Source organism: Nipponia nippon, unplaced genomic scaffold, assembly GCF_047370975.1.
Source record: "Nipponia nippon isolate SJK-2023a ecotype South Korea unplaced genomic scaffold, ASM4737097v1 scaffold_28, whole genome shotgun sequence".
Lineage (NCBI taxonomy): Eukaryota > Metazoa > Chordata > Aves > Pelecaniformes > Threskiornithidae > Nipponia > Nipponia nippon.
Genome location: NW_028262345.1, coordinates 3,962,035 through 3,979,441, shown reverse-complemented (window position 1 = coordinate 3,979,441; position 17,407 = coordinate 3,962,035). Strand labels below are relative to the sequence as shown.

The following is a 17,407-nucleotide window of genomic DNA, read 5'->3' as shown; positions in this document are numbered from 1 at the left end:
TAAACCAAAGCAATGCTTACCTTTACAACACATACCTTCTTTGTTGATCTGGATTTTTTAATCCAGCAGTAGTTTTATCAGCCAGTGAGACTCTTGCCTTTCAAACCAACTATCTACATTAAACTTTATGGCCTACAGTTCTGTTTTCCAGTAAAACTGGTTATATTATGATTAACATAAAAGCCATAGCTTTTATCAAATATACACTAATAGAATGACACACTTCCATGCACCTGAAAGTTTAATGGAAACAGTTCTAAAACATTAGAAGTGAAATGCATAATGTATTTCTAATTAACCATTTTGTCCAGTTCACTCAAACCCATGTCCTGCAAATGCACACAGTTTTTAAGCCATATTTCTTATCTTATTAAAGTCAGCTCATTTTGACAGTATTAGTCATTTGCACTAAATTTTGGGCAGTTGCAGAGAAGTGCCAGAAGAGGATCTGCCAAAGCCTTTTTGGAAATCAGCACGCGTGGCTACATCATGAAAAGAGGCTCTGCCTACAAGAGGCTTGAATAAATCTTGTGATGTTACTGGACATCACACATCCAGGAGACACAAAAAGCTTTGCTCCCGAAATAATCAGATCTGCGAGGGGACACAGGAAACCCAGATTCTGCCACCAGTCCTCTGGGACCTCCTTGATGTAGTCATCCCTCTGCCCCGTGCGTCGGTGCTCAGCGAACCTTTCACAACCACCTCACCAATACTCTTCATTCCCCGGAGAGCCACAAACCGCACACAGCGAATTACCTTTCTCTCGTTATTTGTTTTGCCTGGATCCCTGCAAGCAGAGCAATGCAAACCTCCCGTGGATGCGGCGGTACAAGACGCAGAGTGACACAAGACTATTTTTCCAGGGATTTAAGCAACCTTGCCAATTACTGCGCTACAGTGATGTCCACCAAATATGCTCTGCCTTCCTGAGTGTCTCCCCATCTTGAGGAATTAAATCCTGCACGTAGTGCACCCGTAGGATCACTGCAGCAGGGGTCCCTGGTGGGGTTACCCCAGGGCCACGTTTCTCTTCACCTTTACCTGCTTCCCCCAAATACAGCTCTTCCCCCGCACGGATGCTGAGCAAGACAGAGCTGGAGGGGGTGCAAGGTGAAGTGTCCCCAGTCCTGTCGCCCACCAGTTTTATTTTAGGGACCTGTGAGCTCATCGATTTCTCAGCAGTCGCCAACACATGGGAAACGTGAGACGGGGGGAGAAGAGAGTGGAACAGCAGAGAGAAGGAAAGAAGGCAGAGACCCCAGCAGTGATGAAGTCATGGTAAATCTGCTCCCCCCGTGCTGAAAAGGGACCGGCTGCACAGCGTCCCCAGCAGAGAGAGGAAGTCAGCACAGACTGCCTGCGCCCACACTGCAACATGACTTTCACCGGGGTGCTACAAATCGCGGCTCTGTTCCTGATGCAAGGTAAGCAATACGTGTTGTCTTACATGATCTCCCCTTTGCGAGCAGTCCAGCTTGGAGAACTCAATTTCCAGAGTTTCAGCGACACGCAAAGCAGCTTTGCTGCTGTTGTTTTCTTGTTGACAATGCTGTGTTGTCACCCAATTTCCAAAGCACACTGGTGCTGAATTCCAGCTGACTCCTAAACTCAGTATAGATGAGGTCAATTCACCTCCTAGCAACTGGCAGCATGCTTGGGATGGCAAAGTGTTGGGGAATCAAAAGATTCACCCTTAAATTTGGACAGTGGATCACTGCTTACTCTCCATGGCTTGGATATCCGTGTATGCCTTTGTTCATGTATTGTGTAGAAAGAGGCTAATATAGAGTCAGAGTAATTTAGAAAGCACTTGCAAAGTACTTTGAAAATGAAAAGCACTTTAAATGCTCAATCTCCTTACTCCTACTAGAAGATGTAGCTTATACCTGCTTTGCTCATCTCCTGTCTTTCATGCACAGGAGAGTGTGAGAGATTCATATTTGACCATGTCAAGTAGGGAAAGATTTAAATGAGGAAAGCAGCAAGACAGCTCAGGATTCTTGCAGGCTTCACTCCTGATCTTTGCAGGAGGAATGCGCGCACAAGCCTGGTGCTGGCCGAAGCAATAGTCCCTTCTTAACAAATGCTGGAGCAGAAACCATAGCGGTACTATTGCTGACACTTCGCTAATACTTTCACACACAAAGGTCTTGTTAACAGAGGCCAAATCAAATCTCAGTGTCTAAACAGCGACAAAGCATTCTGTAATACCGTATGCTTAGGATATTTTATTACCATTGATTGTGTTTAACAGAAGCCAGGCCTTAAGGAGCTGCAGTTATATTCTAGCTGAACTAGCACTTGCAGTGCGCTTTAGACTTGCTCCAGATCAGCAGCTTCCACTCGGAGAGTACAACCCCTCTTCCCCCAGTATTGCCGCAGACTCCTGCATGATGAATTTGTACCTGCTGACAACCGCTAGCTGCTCTTGGCCATCAGAATTAATTCAGACCCCCACTCACAGGTCAGCAGCCACAGGTCAAAAATAACTCATTAAACAGGATGTCTCTATAGGCTACAGTTTTAAAGATAACTCTGAAATGATGCATTGAGCGCATATCACTGCAACAAGTTCTCTGTGCACTTTCTGATGGCTAAAATAATAGCAACCAGAAGCGTGAACCATTCTGGTCCGTTAAACCCTGCAATTTCTAGGAAGAAATTGTTGCCCTTTCTTGCCAAGAAGGTGGATATATCACTGTACTTGAAGCCAGACTAATTTTTCCAGGTAGCCAGGGCACCTGCGCTCCACACGGTACAAGAACCACTGTTCTCTGGAGCTGGCACAGGAGCATCTCCCACGCCCCAGTGACTGTACTGTGGTGGGCTACAGTGGCTTGAAGGTCACAGCCACGTCAGACTGCCCCCTATACAAGGAAGGAAATTTGACCTGAGAGTCATGGTCTGAACGAAGCCGTGGTCTCTCATGGAAATTACATATATGCTCTCTCCTGGCGGCTGCTTTTTTATGTTTTAGAAAAACAAGCAACACCGCCACCTTTTCTTGTTCAGTCTTGCTGCTCTCACCTCAAAAGGTGTCACTTGAAAGACCCCACGCTGCTGTTAGCAACAGGAAACCATCACTACGAAAAAACGCAGAAGGGCCCCGTGGAAAACCGCAGACAAGGCCCCCCCTGCTGCTTTAACAACATGCACCTTCTGACACAGGTCTTTGCAAGTGGAACCCACGCAAGGAGGTTTTCCTTTTCTACCCCTCCTCTGCAAATGACCCCCACGTGGCACAAGCCCTGAGAAACCAGCTGAAATACTAACCCTAAGAAATGGAGGTGGAATCAAGAGGAAACACAAGCCAAAGGCACTGATGTGCCATATGTGATGGTAAATCGGTTATGGCCACTCTAAGTTCAACAGGGCCTCACTGGTGCACAGCAATTCAGTCAAACCCAGCCTGTGGTGTCTCCTGTCACCATGCAGTAAGGAGAGAGAGCAGATCTGTATTGCACAGTTTCTCCTTAGCTAAAGCAGCATACATCATACTTAGAAATTCAGAAGTAAAAATATTGAGATATTACAAGGAAATCTCTTCTACAAGCTTATGGACACCAAAGATTAGATAGTGAAGAAAGAGAAAAGGTCCATGATGTATTTGCTATTTGTGAAGTCCCAAGCTACATCACTGACCATTTTTCTGTGCCACCTCTGGCCCAGGAAACATCACCTGTGCCCAACTCACGGGTGAGGCATGGCAACAGATCCCCATGGGAAACTGCTGCCTGACAGGGAGACAAGTCCTTCCTCTGATTTTAGTGGTAAAAGATCAGGTCCAGCAAGAATGCCCTACGATAGCTTCATTTCTGGTATATTTAAAAATGTTTCTTAAGAAAATGAAAAGCTTTCCTGAAGCCCAGAAAGATTCATTTCCCCAAACTGCAGTGCTCACATATGCAGTAGGAACTTGCAGCAGACAGCTACCTGGAAAATAAAATCAAAACACACGAAGTAGGAATGAAAAATAAAACCCTCTTACTGCCTATTTACTTAACTCTGACCCAGGCGCTGCTCTTAGCTATTTCTCCAGGGCATGCTTTTTTCTGGAGAAGGCAATTCGTTCCAGGTCGTCAAATATTTTCACAAAGTGTATTCTATATCTTAGAATGTCTGGAGAGAAAAAAAACCCACACTTTACTGCCCATCTGTAAAATTAACTGGGAGGAGAGAGAATGAAGTTTCATTTTAGCAACCTGTGCCAGGCCAGGTTTGAGGATCCTGCCTGCAAAACAAGTTTCAAGCCAGTTCAAAGCAGCTGCAGCATTACACTTTCTGAATAAAAAAGCCTCATTTTTCAGAGGTGTTGATCATTCACTGCTCAATCAGGTTCAACAGGTCCAGAATGGAACTTGGAATAATGAAAATTAATGTTCGTGTTAACACACAGGGAGAACGTGCATTAAAAGGGTCTGCTATCAATTCTTCAATGGCTTGTGTGGAATAGTATCCAATAACTAAATCTGGTTGCACTGGCAGGTGAAGATCACAAACCTTTGGTGCAAGTCCTACCTAGTGACTGTGATGACCTATCTAATACCTGTGATTTATTTATATCAGTCCAATCACACTAGCAAGTTTACTAATGTAGAAAAACCTTTACACCCTTGAGAAAAGGAAAAATGACATATTAGTCTGTGTGAAACATTGTCACTTTTCTTCGTGTCACATTTTAATACTTGTTTTTTCCCCTCATCTCTGGCAGGGGATTTTCCAGGAGTTGGCAGTGAAACCGTAACTCTAAAGGAAGGAGAGGACCTAAATCTCCGTTGCACCCTCAGCAGTGACGACGGTTCTGCACGGCAGTGGTTAAACCCCCACGGGTTTGCCATTTTTCTAAACACCCAGCGGGGTAAGTGTGAAAACTGAAGGCAGCACTTTCCACGTGAGGCTGGAGGGTCACTCAGAAGTGGGCTTTCCTGGCTCCCACCCATGGCCAGTCTGACTCACCTGCTACCCAACCGCTCGAGACGGTTTTACATTCAGCCCCTTTCTGGCAGGAAGCTGACGAAATGGAAACCCCCACAAGAGTGGTCTGGCACTAGAGCTTTTAGCAATGAACTGTACTTACCACCAGCACCAAGAGATTAGCACAAAACCCCACTCTTGCGCTACAAGAGAGACAGGAGTGGACGTGCCTGAAAGCCCTGGGTACTCTTCCGCTCATCAGGGAATTCAATGTAGTGCATCATGAGGAAATTTTTAGAAAACAAGCAGTGAATTCTAATATGTGCTGACAAAGCCAAAGTTACAATTAACCATGTTCCTTTCCACTCCCTACACCTCATGTCTCTCTGTCCTTATCTCTCTTCTTGTTGGTCCAAATTCAACAGCTCTGCAAGATGAGGACTGCTTTAGTCTTCCCCATTTGTACAGTACCGAGTCAGCATCCCTGCTTGTTAAAGCCTTTAGGCTTGAATGATAATAATGACTGGGGTTTATCCAAATTACATTGGGTACCCAACTCCCATTGAAACTGCACAGGAACCTCAGCCACCAGGTCTTGCCACCTGCATCAAACCAGCCTACTAATATTTCCCACAAGTATTGCCAATATTTCTAAATGGAAAATGTCATGAGTAACTGTTGCTCCTATTTACTCAGTTACAAGAGCAAGTGGGATGAGTGTTTAGTAGCAATTTTAAATGACTCATGCATATATATATATATATATTAGGAACCGTTTCCTGTGGAATCCAGGATCCCGAGTTCAGTACTCTCAGTGTAATGAATATGAACCATTAGATTCAAATGGGATCCAAAAAACCTCAGCGTGGAGCCACCAACAGCTAATCAATATGGGAAACAGGGCTATTGCAACCTGCTCTGTGCTGCTTTGACATCCAGGCTTCCAAAACACACAGCAGGCTATGACAGGGGTTCCTCTCTCCTGCTGCAGTCTATTAGTCTAATCGCACCTAAGAACTGCAAGACCTAGGAGGAATTTCCCTCTCCATCAGTTATCTCTATTTTTGATATATATGTATGTTCTCAGTATTTTACACCGTACAGGTAGATGCCAGTAGCAAGAATCCCTTCATTTACGCGAGTTCTCTATGACATCTCCATCTTTTAACGGCTCTAACCCTTTTGATGCTTAGTTTTGCTGAGTTGACACAGCAATTTAATAAGGTTAGGGAAAGAACGTATCCACTGGTATCTATAGGAGCAGAATCTAACCCAAGTGAACAAAACAGTATCTGTCTTAGATCACCAGAGGATTCAGCCCGTAGTCTCAACATCCCACAATTATCCTTCAGTAAGACACATGCTATAACACCCACAAAGTGTTTGCAAAGCATTTGGATCCTTGATAAGTCAGACAACTGATTTTTTTTCCTTTTACAACACAGAAGAAAAGAGTCCTCATTTAGAGATTAACCAAGCTTTACATTATGAATGGACATTTTCATTTTTTATTCTGAATCACCACTGTGAGTCTCTGTCACATTGCTTCTCCGATAAACCACTTCGTGAATCAATTCCCTCCAGTCTCATTGTAGCTAAAAATATGACAAGCTAGCTACAAGTCCCACATCATGGTGATTTCAAAATCCTTTAATATTTAATCATTTCCATAAAATATAGTACTGCTGTGATTTTCTCCCAACTCTGCATTTTTACAAGACCTCAGCTAAAAAAATAAAAATCTTTTTCTCCCTAATGACTGATACGCATCCCCAGTTTCAGTTCCATTTAAGGGCAGAAAGTTACACTTTCTGTGCTGCAATTGTGGGAAAAGTCCATGTGACTTGCTGGCCTGACCCTGAGGACTCCCAGGGGTCAACCAGCGGGAGGAACGAAGCAAAGACTAGAAAGTTGAGAGAGAGAAAGGGGACTGTACAGCAGAGTACAGATATCCTAGGAGATGGTCTCATTAAAATCACGGTAATTAGACAAGGATAGGAGAAGCAAAACAGCCAATTAATAAACAGTTAATAAAGAGGTGCATCCTGACCATAATGTTCATTTATATATCACAAAACACACCCGAAGAGGGGAAGTGATTTTTTCAAGGCCAAATAAAGACTTAGGGAATGGGGAAGAGAAAGATCCTCAGTTCATGCATCTATGCTCTGTATTCAAAGGTCATATTACTTTTCTGATCACATATCATGTTCTCACCCTCCGATGTTTGCTTATATTTATCCATCTAGACACTTAAAGAACCCAAATTGCTGTAATACCTGGGAACACAGGAATAAGGCCCCCTGAAAATAAAAACGAGAAAAACCATGACATTTTCCCTGCTGGCAGCACACATCCCCTTCTTCAGCTCACTGCTGCCTCTGCGCTAGCACCGCACCAACTAGGAATGCTTTGTGCTAGAACTGCTCCCTTACGTCAAGTGTTGATGCATTAAAAAAATGCAATAAAGAAAACTATCCTCATTCATTACTGCTTTGATTATCTGTCTTCCTCTTATGTACCAACACGCATAGCACGCTGGGTTTTATTTTCCTTACAGCTTTAAGGGATCAGAGGTACAAGCTTATCCATTATTCAAAGGATGAATTATCCATCCAACTGTCTAACGTAACAGTGTACGACGAAGGCGTATATAAATGCTTCTACTACGGCACCCCGTTCAAAAGCAAGAACAAGTCTGTTGAGGTGTTAGGTAAGTTCCTTCACCTGCTTTGCTCCAGAGGAGCAGAACAAAGCCAGCTCCTCAACTCCAGACCTGCATTTTTGCATGCAATTGTATGGGGCTTAACACAAGATAATCCCGGTCTTAGATCAGCCCCCCCAAATAATGCTATCTATGCAGCCATTCATAAAACCAAGTAGAAAGATGTACTATAACTGATTCTAAATCTTCTTGCTGCAGCTGCTCCTTCTAATCCAGTACTGGAAGTATCCCAAGACACAGAAAGAAGCATTACACTGTCTTGCTATACCCAAGGATGTAAACCACAACCCCAGATTACCTGGCTGTTGGACAATGGGATAGAGCTCCCTGGTAAGTGTCGAAGGACTAGGGGTCGATTACTAACATTTCTTCTTACCAGCCTTGGGCACATCTAAAAATACTGGAGGGTGAAACACCTGCAACACATCAGCTGGGACTGCTGCTCATCCTCCACTCATTTAGTACAACTTGGCCCCCACGGTGCCGGTTTGGAGAAAAGTCAGCGCTAAATTCCAGTGTTTGTGCAAGGGAGAGGGCTCATCTGCTTTGCTCACATTCAGTGCAGAACAACAGCACTCGGCACCAAAATCTCTTGAGAGTCTGGAGTGAAATTCCACTGAAATAAAATGAAACCAAAACTCTGGAGGCACAGTTTCCAAAGCCCAAGTATAAAATCAGTTAACAAATCCATTATAACTATTTCCCATGTTGTGACCAGTAGGCAGATTCTCCCCAGCTTTGCTGAGCAGCTCACACGCACACCAGCAGCCTTTCTCTCTCGTTAATCTGTTCAGCACCAGGCAGCTCTCCAGCAGAAGCAAGAGGAGAGCTCAGGAAACACAGCCCATACCGCCCCGTGAGGCTCTCCCTGGTGAGAGTCTGCACACACCTGGGTGGACACATGTGAGGAGGAACAGAGCCACCACGTAGCTCAGTTTAACTTGTGTACTATATAAATAGCTGCTTTGAAGGCCATCTTCTAATAATAACCACCTTATTAGCTGTAACAGTAGCACAGTGGAGAGGAAATGCACATCCATATCAAAGTGTGAGGAAAATACCCATAGATGCAAATATATTTTCTTTCATGTATTGACAAGTCCTTATTTGTATTTTGTATCATCAAGCAACATATTCAAAGCTTAGCCTATAATGCTCCCCCCCCCCCAAGATAGCTTTTTTAACTAAGAGCTCTAGAAAGCAACAGAGAAGTGTGCTGCCCTGAATGTAGCTAGAAATCAAGACTAAAGAAAGAAATCTAGGCTGCCAGATACACAGGCATTAATGCAACCACATAAAGCCCTATGCTTAAAGGAATTGCACTCAGGGGAAGTAGCATAGCTGGCAAGTGAGCCACATGAAAGCCAGGGCAGAGCTATCTGTGACCGCAGGGGGAAAGGTGCTCTGGAGCAGTGCATGGGTCTTGGAAAAGCAGTTTCTAAAATCCTGCATGTCTTTGGGAAGAGCTGGGCTGTGTGTGACTGTAGGGGCTTGGGGGAATACCAGCTGTGAAGTTATGAAGAGCTCAGGGAAGTAATATGTCACCGCTAAGTTTTTATATACATTTTTCCCAGCATCCTTCTAAAAACAGGTACTTCCTTAAACTTGAAACAACCTCAGTTCTGGCCTGATAAAGTATATTACTTGTAACATCACAGCACACAACTCAGACACTAAACACCTCCCACAAGACATAAAGCCCATCATGCATTTCTCCACTTATTTTAACAAAAAACCTATCCTTACCTTTATCTCCTCCTTGCCTTTGTAGTACTAACCCAGTCAGCCATTAGAGCAAGCCATACCAGTGAGAACTACCAGACCTTCCACCCCACAGGCACCTGGGAACGCAATTAAGCACCACAGGGCCTCTGCTGGGTCTGTTTGGTTGGCTCCATCTGTGGCTGGTTTTCGGAGGAAGGAATATTTGCATGAAGAGGTGCTGATTTCACATGTGGCCTGCTTGTGGCAGACACCAAATGTTTGAAAGGAAAAAATAACTGTCCTAATTCAGTGTTTCTCAAACTTTCTGCATGTGCCTTTCCTTTTTTTTTTGCGGGTGACTGTCTTTGAGTAACACTCCTTTCTCTCCCTTCCATTCTCAGCTTTAATCACTTACTGCAAATATTTATACTAATTATAAAATAGCTAATACATCTTAATGACTGGCAGCACCTCAGTTCCACCAGGGCTCAGCAGGGGCGAACCGGCTGTAATTACTGAGCTGTTGCTGACAAAGATTATTTCCTTCCCAGGAAAAACACTTTGAAATCCTTTTGAGCTCTTACGTGACCCTGCTGGGGATGGAAAAGAGGGTTGAGAAACACTGGTCTGTGTGATACAGCAAGTTACCTGTAAAGGCTAATTTGGAAACAAGGAATTTCTTTCATTTAAGAAATAAGGGTGTTACCAAGGGTAACAGATCAAGAGAAAGCAGCAATTTGTTTCCAGAGAACCTCTACATTGTAAACAGACAGTAGAAATTATTGTGCTACCGTGGGCATTTAAGGTAAACGTCTGAAAAAACCTCCCTCTCCACCAGAGCTATTCAAATACATCTCTTTGTGTCACATGAAATACATCTTTATTTTTCCATATCGTATAAATGAGTAGAAGTCAGTATTACCTAGAGGACTAGGAATCACATCAGACAAGTTACCTGGCTTTCTCTAATTCATTAGGGCCAGGCAATTAATCTTGGGGTTTAACTTCCGCCAGGTGCAAAAGGGGAAGAGTCAAACCTGCATTGTAGGGATGATGGAGGACTTGTACAGGATTTAATAGAGTTGTACCAATGTTTATTTATTGCAAATGTAAATATTGTACATCAATACAAATTTAACAACTTCTTTTTATGTTTGGGGTAACAAATCCACAGCTACTAAGACACAAACTCAATGTCCTTGGATACCACATAGCAGAATCAGAACTTTTTTAGATCTCGTTTGTGCTGCAAAAGGGCAGGTCCTTGCCCCGAGGCTCCCTGCTGCAGGCCCTGCATGGCTGTGGCGCACAGCAAAGCAATTTATTCCATTCAGTAAGGACCAAAAGTGCCGGTGGGTGTTTGGACGTTTCACCGTGGTCCTGCAGGGCGCTGCAGGGGAATTTCCCCACGTGAGTCATGAAACCGAGCAGAGGCTTCGGGTTGAGCACAGGAGGTGCAGCGAGGTCTGCACTTAAACAACTGCCAAGGAAGAAAACATGACCTTGCTGCCTTTGGGCTCCCATGTAATCCATTTACACAATGAACCACTTGTGCACAGTAATCAGGTGCTGCTTTAGCACAGCAAAGTAATGCAGATTGCGCCTGGAAGGTTTTTCATTAAATTGCTCTTGACTAGAAAGCACTTAAATGTTTTCTTCCAATGGGTGTATAGGTGACACTACGCACAAGTTAGAAGCTGATGGGAAGAAATGGACCACAACCAGCACGCTGACAGTCCTCGCCTATGGTCCCAGTTCAACAGCCAGCTGCATCGTTCGCCACCGAGCACTAAGAGGAGAGCGGCTGATGGCGTCTTTCCAGTTTGAGGCCCTCCCTAGGACGGGTACTGCAGGCTCCTTCAGCAGAGGCTATCCCATTTTACCGCTCTGAAGTGGTGACAGTTATGCAGATACATATGCAAAGCTGAAGCCCATAGTCTACTGCTCCATGTGTGGAATCTATTTTTAAATGAGAGGGCTACCTGGGGCAAAAGAACTCCAAACTAAGATTCTGGGGCTTTTTCCTGCTTCTTAACTACCTTAAAATTCATTAAACATTAAGCCACAGCAGGCCAGGCAGGTCAGTTCCACAATGCTGCTGCTAGAATTCAGGTGATGTTTGTCCTAAAGCTTAAAAGATAACTCAAAGTTTATGTTCTCAAAAAGCTGTGAGCTTCCCATGCCTTCAGTGTATTAGACACATCCACCTGGAAAGCTAGCAGCGTGTAAATATCGTAAATTAACACTGACGTTGCCTGTCTAATAATTCTCAGAGTGGAGTTTGCCTTCCGCCTATTTACTCACGTTTAAGATGGATCTAATTATTCTTACTTCATTCTTCCTTAGATTGCTTGATTCAACAAATGCTTATGAAGTGCTCTGAAAGTTGTACTGTTGTTTTTTTTCAGTGACAAAAACAAGTCCTTTACCAGCTGCCCTAGAGGTGGATACACGTGTCTCTGAGAATCAGCAATCTAGAGGTAGGCATTAACTGCTTGGCCTCTTTTCATTAATGCCCGGGTCAGACAAACACAGCAGCTATCACCAGTTGCCATCAGCACCGAGGGACATTTTGCACAGCCCTCAGAACCGCTCTGTTTTTTCCCCAGTGACCGCAGCAGTGTCAGATCTGAACAGCAGCACAGCCTCCGCTTCAATCTACCCACAGCATACTGGTAAGGGTTTCACTTTCATTTCTTTCCTCATTTCATAGTGTTAAATACATTCAGAGGACAGGGAAGCTGAAGGTGGGAGGGTAGGACTGTAAGTCTAACCACTGATCAGACAGAGCACCCAAACGGTCCGGAGCATGGAGCATACAGGGCAGGTTTTGGTTTTTAAGGATCAGTTCAATGGCAAAGTGCATCTTCTGATTTTGTCTTGTGTTTGGGGGGGTTTCCTTTAGGACCCGAACAACCAACCATCCCTCCTGCAGTACCAGAGGATCCAGTAGTTACCAGCTCAGTGTCAACACCAACCCAGCAAAACCTCCAGCCAGATGTCACATCTACTTGTAAGTTTGGCCATAGTTACATGAATTTACCAAACCAGGACAGAAATGCTACCGAGAACAGCGTTACATTCAACAAGCACGTAACATAAACCACAGCATTTCTTGCTTGTGCGGGGAGCCCTCAGTTTTACAGCCGTGAAGGCCCAGTCTCTCTCATGAGATGCAGAACATCAGCATTAGCAGCAGCAGCCGGGCCGGCCACTATCACAGCAGGGTGTGCGCCCAGGCTGGGATTTCTCTGGCCAGTTGCGCTAGGTGGCACTGTGCAACAGCAGTTATCTGTGCATATAGCAGGCTGCAGCCTGCGGCTATTGAACTGAGGAGCCGTTTCCAGCAGAAGAATCAAGAGCTCCGTTGCCCAAATCAGCTGGCCAAAACCCACCGAGGTGGGCACACGCACCTGCTTAGTGAGACCGGACCTGCAGTGAAAAATCAATCGGTTGCTTTAGAAATACACAAACTCTTTGTTTATAGTTGTTTAAAAGTGCTACATCAGTGGTTACAAATGTTGCAGAATGGCTATGTCCTGATAAACAATTCGTACATATGTTGATAAACATACATTGAAAGCTTGACTCTTCTAACAGGACTTTCACTAGACCTTAGAATCGTTAAGGTTGGAAAAGACCCTTAAGATCATCAAGTCCAACCGTTAACCCAGCACTGCCAAGCCCAGCACTAAACCATGTCCCTAAGCGCCACATCTACCCGTCTTTCAAATACCTCCAGGGATGGAGACTCAACCCCTTCCCTGGGCAGCCTGTGCCAGTGCCTGACCACCCTTTTGGTGAAGACGTTTTTTCTAATATCCAACCTAAACTTCCCCTGGCGCAGCTTGAGGCCGTTTCCTCTCGTCCTAAGGTGCGCTTACATACCTGACGAGGAAGAAAATCCCTTATGAACGTAAAGTTTGGGTAGACACAGAACGCGTTATCATTTCAGTTTTACAAATCAATGTTAATTATACAAAGATATATTGTCTGTCTGCGTAAGAAAGTCAGAGCTCGCCTCTGTTTGCGCAGGGTCCGAAGTAACGCCAGCTGCTGGAGGAAAGGAAGAATCGGCAGGTTCGTCGAGTTACCCTGTCCCCACCGGTACGACCTTGCATCGTCAGACGTGGGTGGCCGCGGCAAAGGATGGGGATTCTCACTCTGGGTGACTGCACTGCTGTCAGCTATGCAGACAGTAAAAGAGTGGTCAGGGATATGAATACCAAACAAATATCTGCTTTAAGGAAAAGTATACATGCTCACTCCTGGTTTTGCAAGCAAATGAAGCAAACCGAGGGACAGGGAAAGCCCCCAAATGACCAAAGAGTCAAAGCACAGCTTTGTTTTAATTTGGCTGTAAATGGGAACCAGCGAGTTCTACAATGTGTAAGAGACACTGAGGATTTTCTGTTCATAAAGCTTAGGTGGTCTTCAGATTAAAATGAAACACAGTGTTGAGGAAGTGAGCACAGAGCTCTAAGTCAAGGGCTCCAGAAGTCCCTTTCTGCTGCACTACCAGGAGCCCTGGACTTCAAAGCTGCTGGGAAAATATGCATTTCTTAAGCATCTCTTTGCCCTTCAGAGAAATACTGTTCTCCTTTCCATTCCTCCAGGGACTGAAACAGCATTCAATGGCAATGTCACAGAAGAGGAACTTTCCAGGACAGAAGCCCCACTACCAAGTGAAAATGTAACTGTGATTTCCATCATCACCTTTGGTACGAACTCTTTAATGACAGCTTCCAAACATGCAGTGGGCTTTCTTACACCAAGCTGGTTCTCTCTGACCACGTATGCACCTCCAAACCTTTTATCATTACACTAGGGTAATGCTGGCTTGCAGTCTTGGGGAGGGACCACAGAAACACAACCATTTTTATCATCTAGAAAAAAGCTAAATTTTACTGTTTGTTGTGCCAGAGCACAAGCCCACTGATTTCATCAGTTTTTCTTGTTCACACAAGAAGAAAAAATTTGACCTCAAGTCCTAAAATTAAGTCCAATAAGGTGACTTCTGCTCTCCCACCATGTTCATCTGGCCTGGTCCAGGATATATCGTTCTTGTCTTAATTACCAGAGACTCACAGGAAGCTATTTAACAAAACAAACATACACCTGCCTCTTTTACAGAGCAAGATCTGAAATCTGAAGGCATCAAAAAGAAGGAGATTAATCTCTTGCTGCCGATCTTGGTGGCTGCTCTGATTTTCGTGCTGCTGATCATTGTGCTGCTTTTTATGAGGAAGCTGAGAAAAGCTCATGGAGTGTGGAAAAGAGGTGGGTGATGGCCCTGTCCGAGCAACTGCTGATGCTGCTTTATTTGGAGAGGCTGGAGAGCTGAGGAGCCTGTTAAGCAGAGACAAGAAACGGCTCCTCCAGCCGCTGATTAGATGTCCTTCTCCCATAGACAGTGACTGTGACTTGTGGCAAACAACTATTGAAGAGTCCCTGTAATTAATGGCCTTGGGCCACGCTTCAGCTGACGCAAGGTGCCACAAAAGCCAGCGAAACTGTTGTCTTAAGCACATCTCTTAGATGGTCAGGATGATTGAACCCCCCTTTTATAACTAGCCTCTCAGGATTTTTATGCTCAAGGCAGAGAGTGAGGAAGAGTCATGGAAAAAATCTCATCATGTTAATTCATTTGTTTTCTGCACAGAAAATGATGTTTCAGAGCAGACACTGGAGAGTTATAAATCCAAATCTAATGAAGACAGTCCAGGCCATGAGAAGAACGGACACGGTAAAAAGCTTTAACCAATATAAACTAATTCCTGCTAGAGCGTTGCTACTGACCACAGCCAGAGCAGACTGCAGTCAATCTTACCGTACAGAGTAATACAGAGTATTTGCAAATTGCATCTTTTAAATCTGAATATTCTAAACCTAAACCTTTCCTAGCCAGAGGTCCACCTCAGATATTACAGCTTCAGCAAGAGTGATGCAGAACCGTACAAAATGAAAATCATTGCTTCTTATTTGATAGGTTAGACTGGATAATCACAATGGGCTTATCGAGTTTCTAAATATAATCTACTGAAGCACTAATAAAAACAATACGCGTGGTACGTACGAGGAATGCTGCTATTGTTAAACTGTCCCGAATGGCTCTTACCCGATCTCACCACCACCAAAACATCAGTGCTTCATCAGTCCTGTCCTCAGCCAGTGACTGCAGAAGGAGGCAGGCCTGTCAGCCTCCTCAGCTGGGGTATTTCTGCTCCACACTTGGACTTTTGTCTAAACAAGGGCAGCTTTCAGCAGGTGAATAAGCCCACATGGCAAAAATGAGGGAACTTTGCCAACGTCTTTCAACATGAATTTATTGCAGCACCTAAACTGTATTAAAAGAGAAAGTGGCTCATAATTATTGTCAAAATATTTTCAAAACTTTCTCTCTTTTTCAAATATTTTTAAATACAAAATATTTAAACCATGCAGGTACCTCCCCTTTACAAAATCAGTAATAAATGTGTGTTTACCTTTCAGTTGTCAATCAGAAGTCCAACATGCAATATGTAACAGAAGGGTATGTGGAAACAACGCAGAAGAATCCAAGAGACCAAAACATTGCAATAAGTGGATGTGGAAAGGAAACGGATGTTTAGCAATGGGAAATCTGTACGATGTGCAGAAACACCACTGTTTCCTGATATTTATATTACAGCGTTCAGATATCTATATGATTTCAAGGAGCAGAAGTACAAACAGCTACCCTCAGTCAAAAGCCAATTTGGACTGCTTTTCCTTAAACACTGGGACAGGTAGATGGGACCGGTGCTCCTAGAAACCTTTAGCAATGAACACTCTGATTTACCTGTAATCCTCAGAGGATTTAATGAACCACTGCCAGAAACAGAGCTCATCGATCCCACCTCAGGCCCCGACAGCAGTTAGAGTCCTGGCAAGGGAACATGCAATTAGCCCCGAGGACCGCAGGGTATGAAGATATTCACGTAATGCTTCGGCCACCTCCTCTGCAAGCACGGGACTGAGCAGAAAAGCCTGGGAGGTGCAAACCAGCTGGGACTTGTACTGTCTCATTCTGACCCCAGACCTGGACATCCAGCTGTATTTAACCAAGCAGAAAACACCCTGATGTCCAAGGTGTTTAAAAAAAAAAAAAAAGGTTGTCCCCCTTGCTAGGGCCTCAGCCTCCATTCCTCGCTGCAGGATGGGAACGTCACTCTCTGCTGTGCACGCCTGCATCAGCGCCCGGCTGCAAGGGGCTCTGAACGCAGAACATTTGGGGTTTTGTACCGTCTCCCACATCGCAGAGGCTGCCAGGGGTGTTACAGAGAATATGGAAGTCTTCAAACAAGGGGTGGGCAAAGGTGAAGAGGAAGGGCAGTGTTACACATGGGACTCCCCAAATCCAGGGACAAAGTCACTTGCTTGCCAGCGGGCAAGCTAGGAGAACCGGCGAGACATTACGTCTGCAGAGCCCCGCGATGCCCTCACCGGGGACCTTTTCTGTTGCAGAAAGATAAAACTGAATTCCTAAAATAAAGGAAATTGACATTACAACAGAAAGCTGTATTTATTTTTGTCGTTAGAGGCGCTTATTTCTCACCAGAAGTACGAAAAATGCCGACAACTGCTTTTGAACCCGAATTAAGCAAAAGCCCGGGAAGTGCCTGCGGGGAATAATTTAATTTATAATTACATGGTATAGATGGACTCGGCAGTGCTGGGTTAACGGTTGGACTCGATGATCTTACGGGTCTTTTCCAACCTTGACGATTCTATGACTCTGTGATGAATTTGGGTTTTCGGTGGAAAGCGGCTTCTCCCCGCAGCGCCTCGCCCAGCCCGGCCGCTACCACGCTGCCCGCGGGGGGGGCCGGGGGCCGCGCTCCCCCCGCCGCCCGGGCGCTTGGTAGGCGCGGCGCGGCGTCCGCCCCTGCAGCCATGGCGACGGCGCGGCGGGAGCGCGGGGCGGGGCCGGGGCGGAGGCCGGGGGGGCAGAGCCGGGGCCGGTGAGGGGGCCGGGGTGCGGGGCTTGGGGCGAGGGGGCCGGGGCCGGGGTGCGGGGCTTGGGGCGACGGGATCCCGGGT

At 45.1% G+C, this 17,407-nt stretch overlaps 1 protein-coding gene across 1 annotated transcript; it reads left to right on the top strand.

The window, feature by feature from the left end:
- The first annotated feature begins 1,319 nt into the window (after window positions 1-1,319).
- On the top strand, window positions 1,320-15,957 carry CRTAM (cytotoxic and regulatory T cell molecule). Its single transcript, XM_009469532.2, has 13 exons — window positions 1,320-1,427; window positions 4,715-4,861; window positions 7,478-7,630; window positions 7,841-7,972; window positions 11,020-11,190; window positions 11,755-11,826; window positions 11,956-12,021; window positions 12,252-12,359; window positions 13,382-13,453; window positions 13,963-14,067; window positions 14,480-14,626; window positions 15,009-15,092; window positions 15,839-15,957. The coding sequence occupies exons 1-13, from the start codon at window positions 1,379-1,381 to the stop codon at window positions 15,955-15,957; spliced, it is 1,425 nt and encodes a 474-aa protein (XP_009467807.1). The 5' UTR covers window positions 1,320-1,378.
- The last annotated feature ends 1,450 nt before the right edge of the window (window positions 15,958-17,407 follow it).

What these genes read in the sequence shown, in the direction of transcription:
- CRTAM (XM_009469532.2), top strand. Translation starts at nt 1,379, where the DNA reads ATGACTTTCACCGGGGTGCTACAAATCGCGGCTCTGTTCCTGATGCAA. An exon ending in TGAGAATCAGCAATCTAGAG is followed by an intron (nt 11,827 to 11,955) that starts GTAGGCATTAAC and finishes TTTTTTCCCCAG; the next exon opens with TGACCGCAGCAGTGTCAGAT. An exon ending in GCCAGATGTCACATCTACTT is followed by an intron (nt 12,360 to 13,381) that starts GTAAGTTTGGCC and finishes CTGTTTGCGCAG; the next exon opens with GGTCCGAAGTAACGCCAGCT.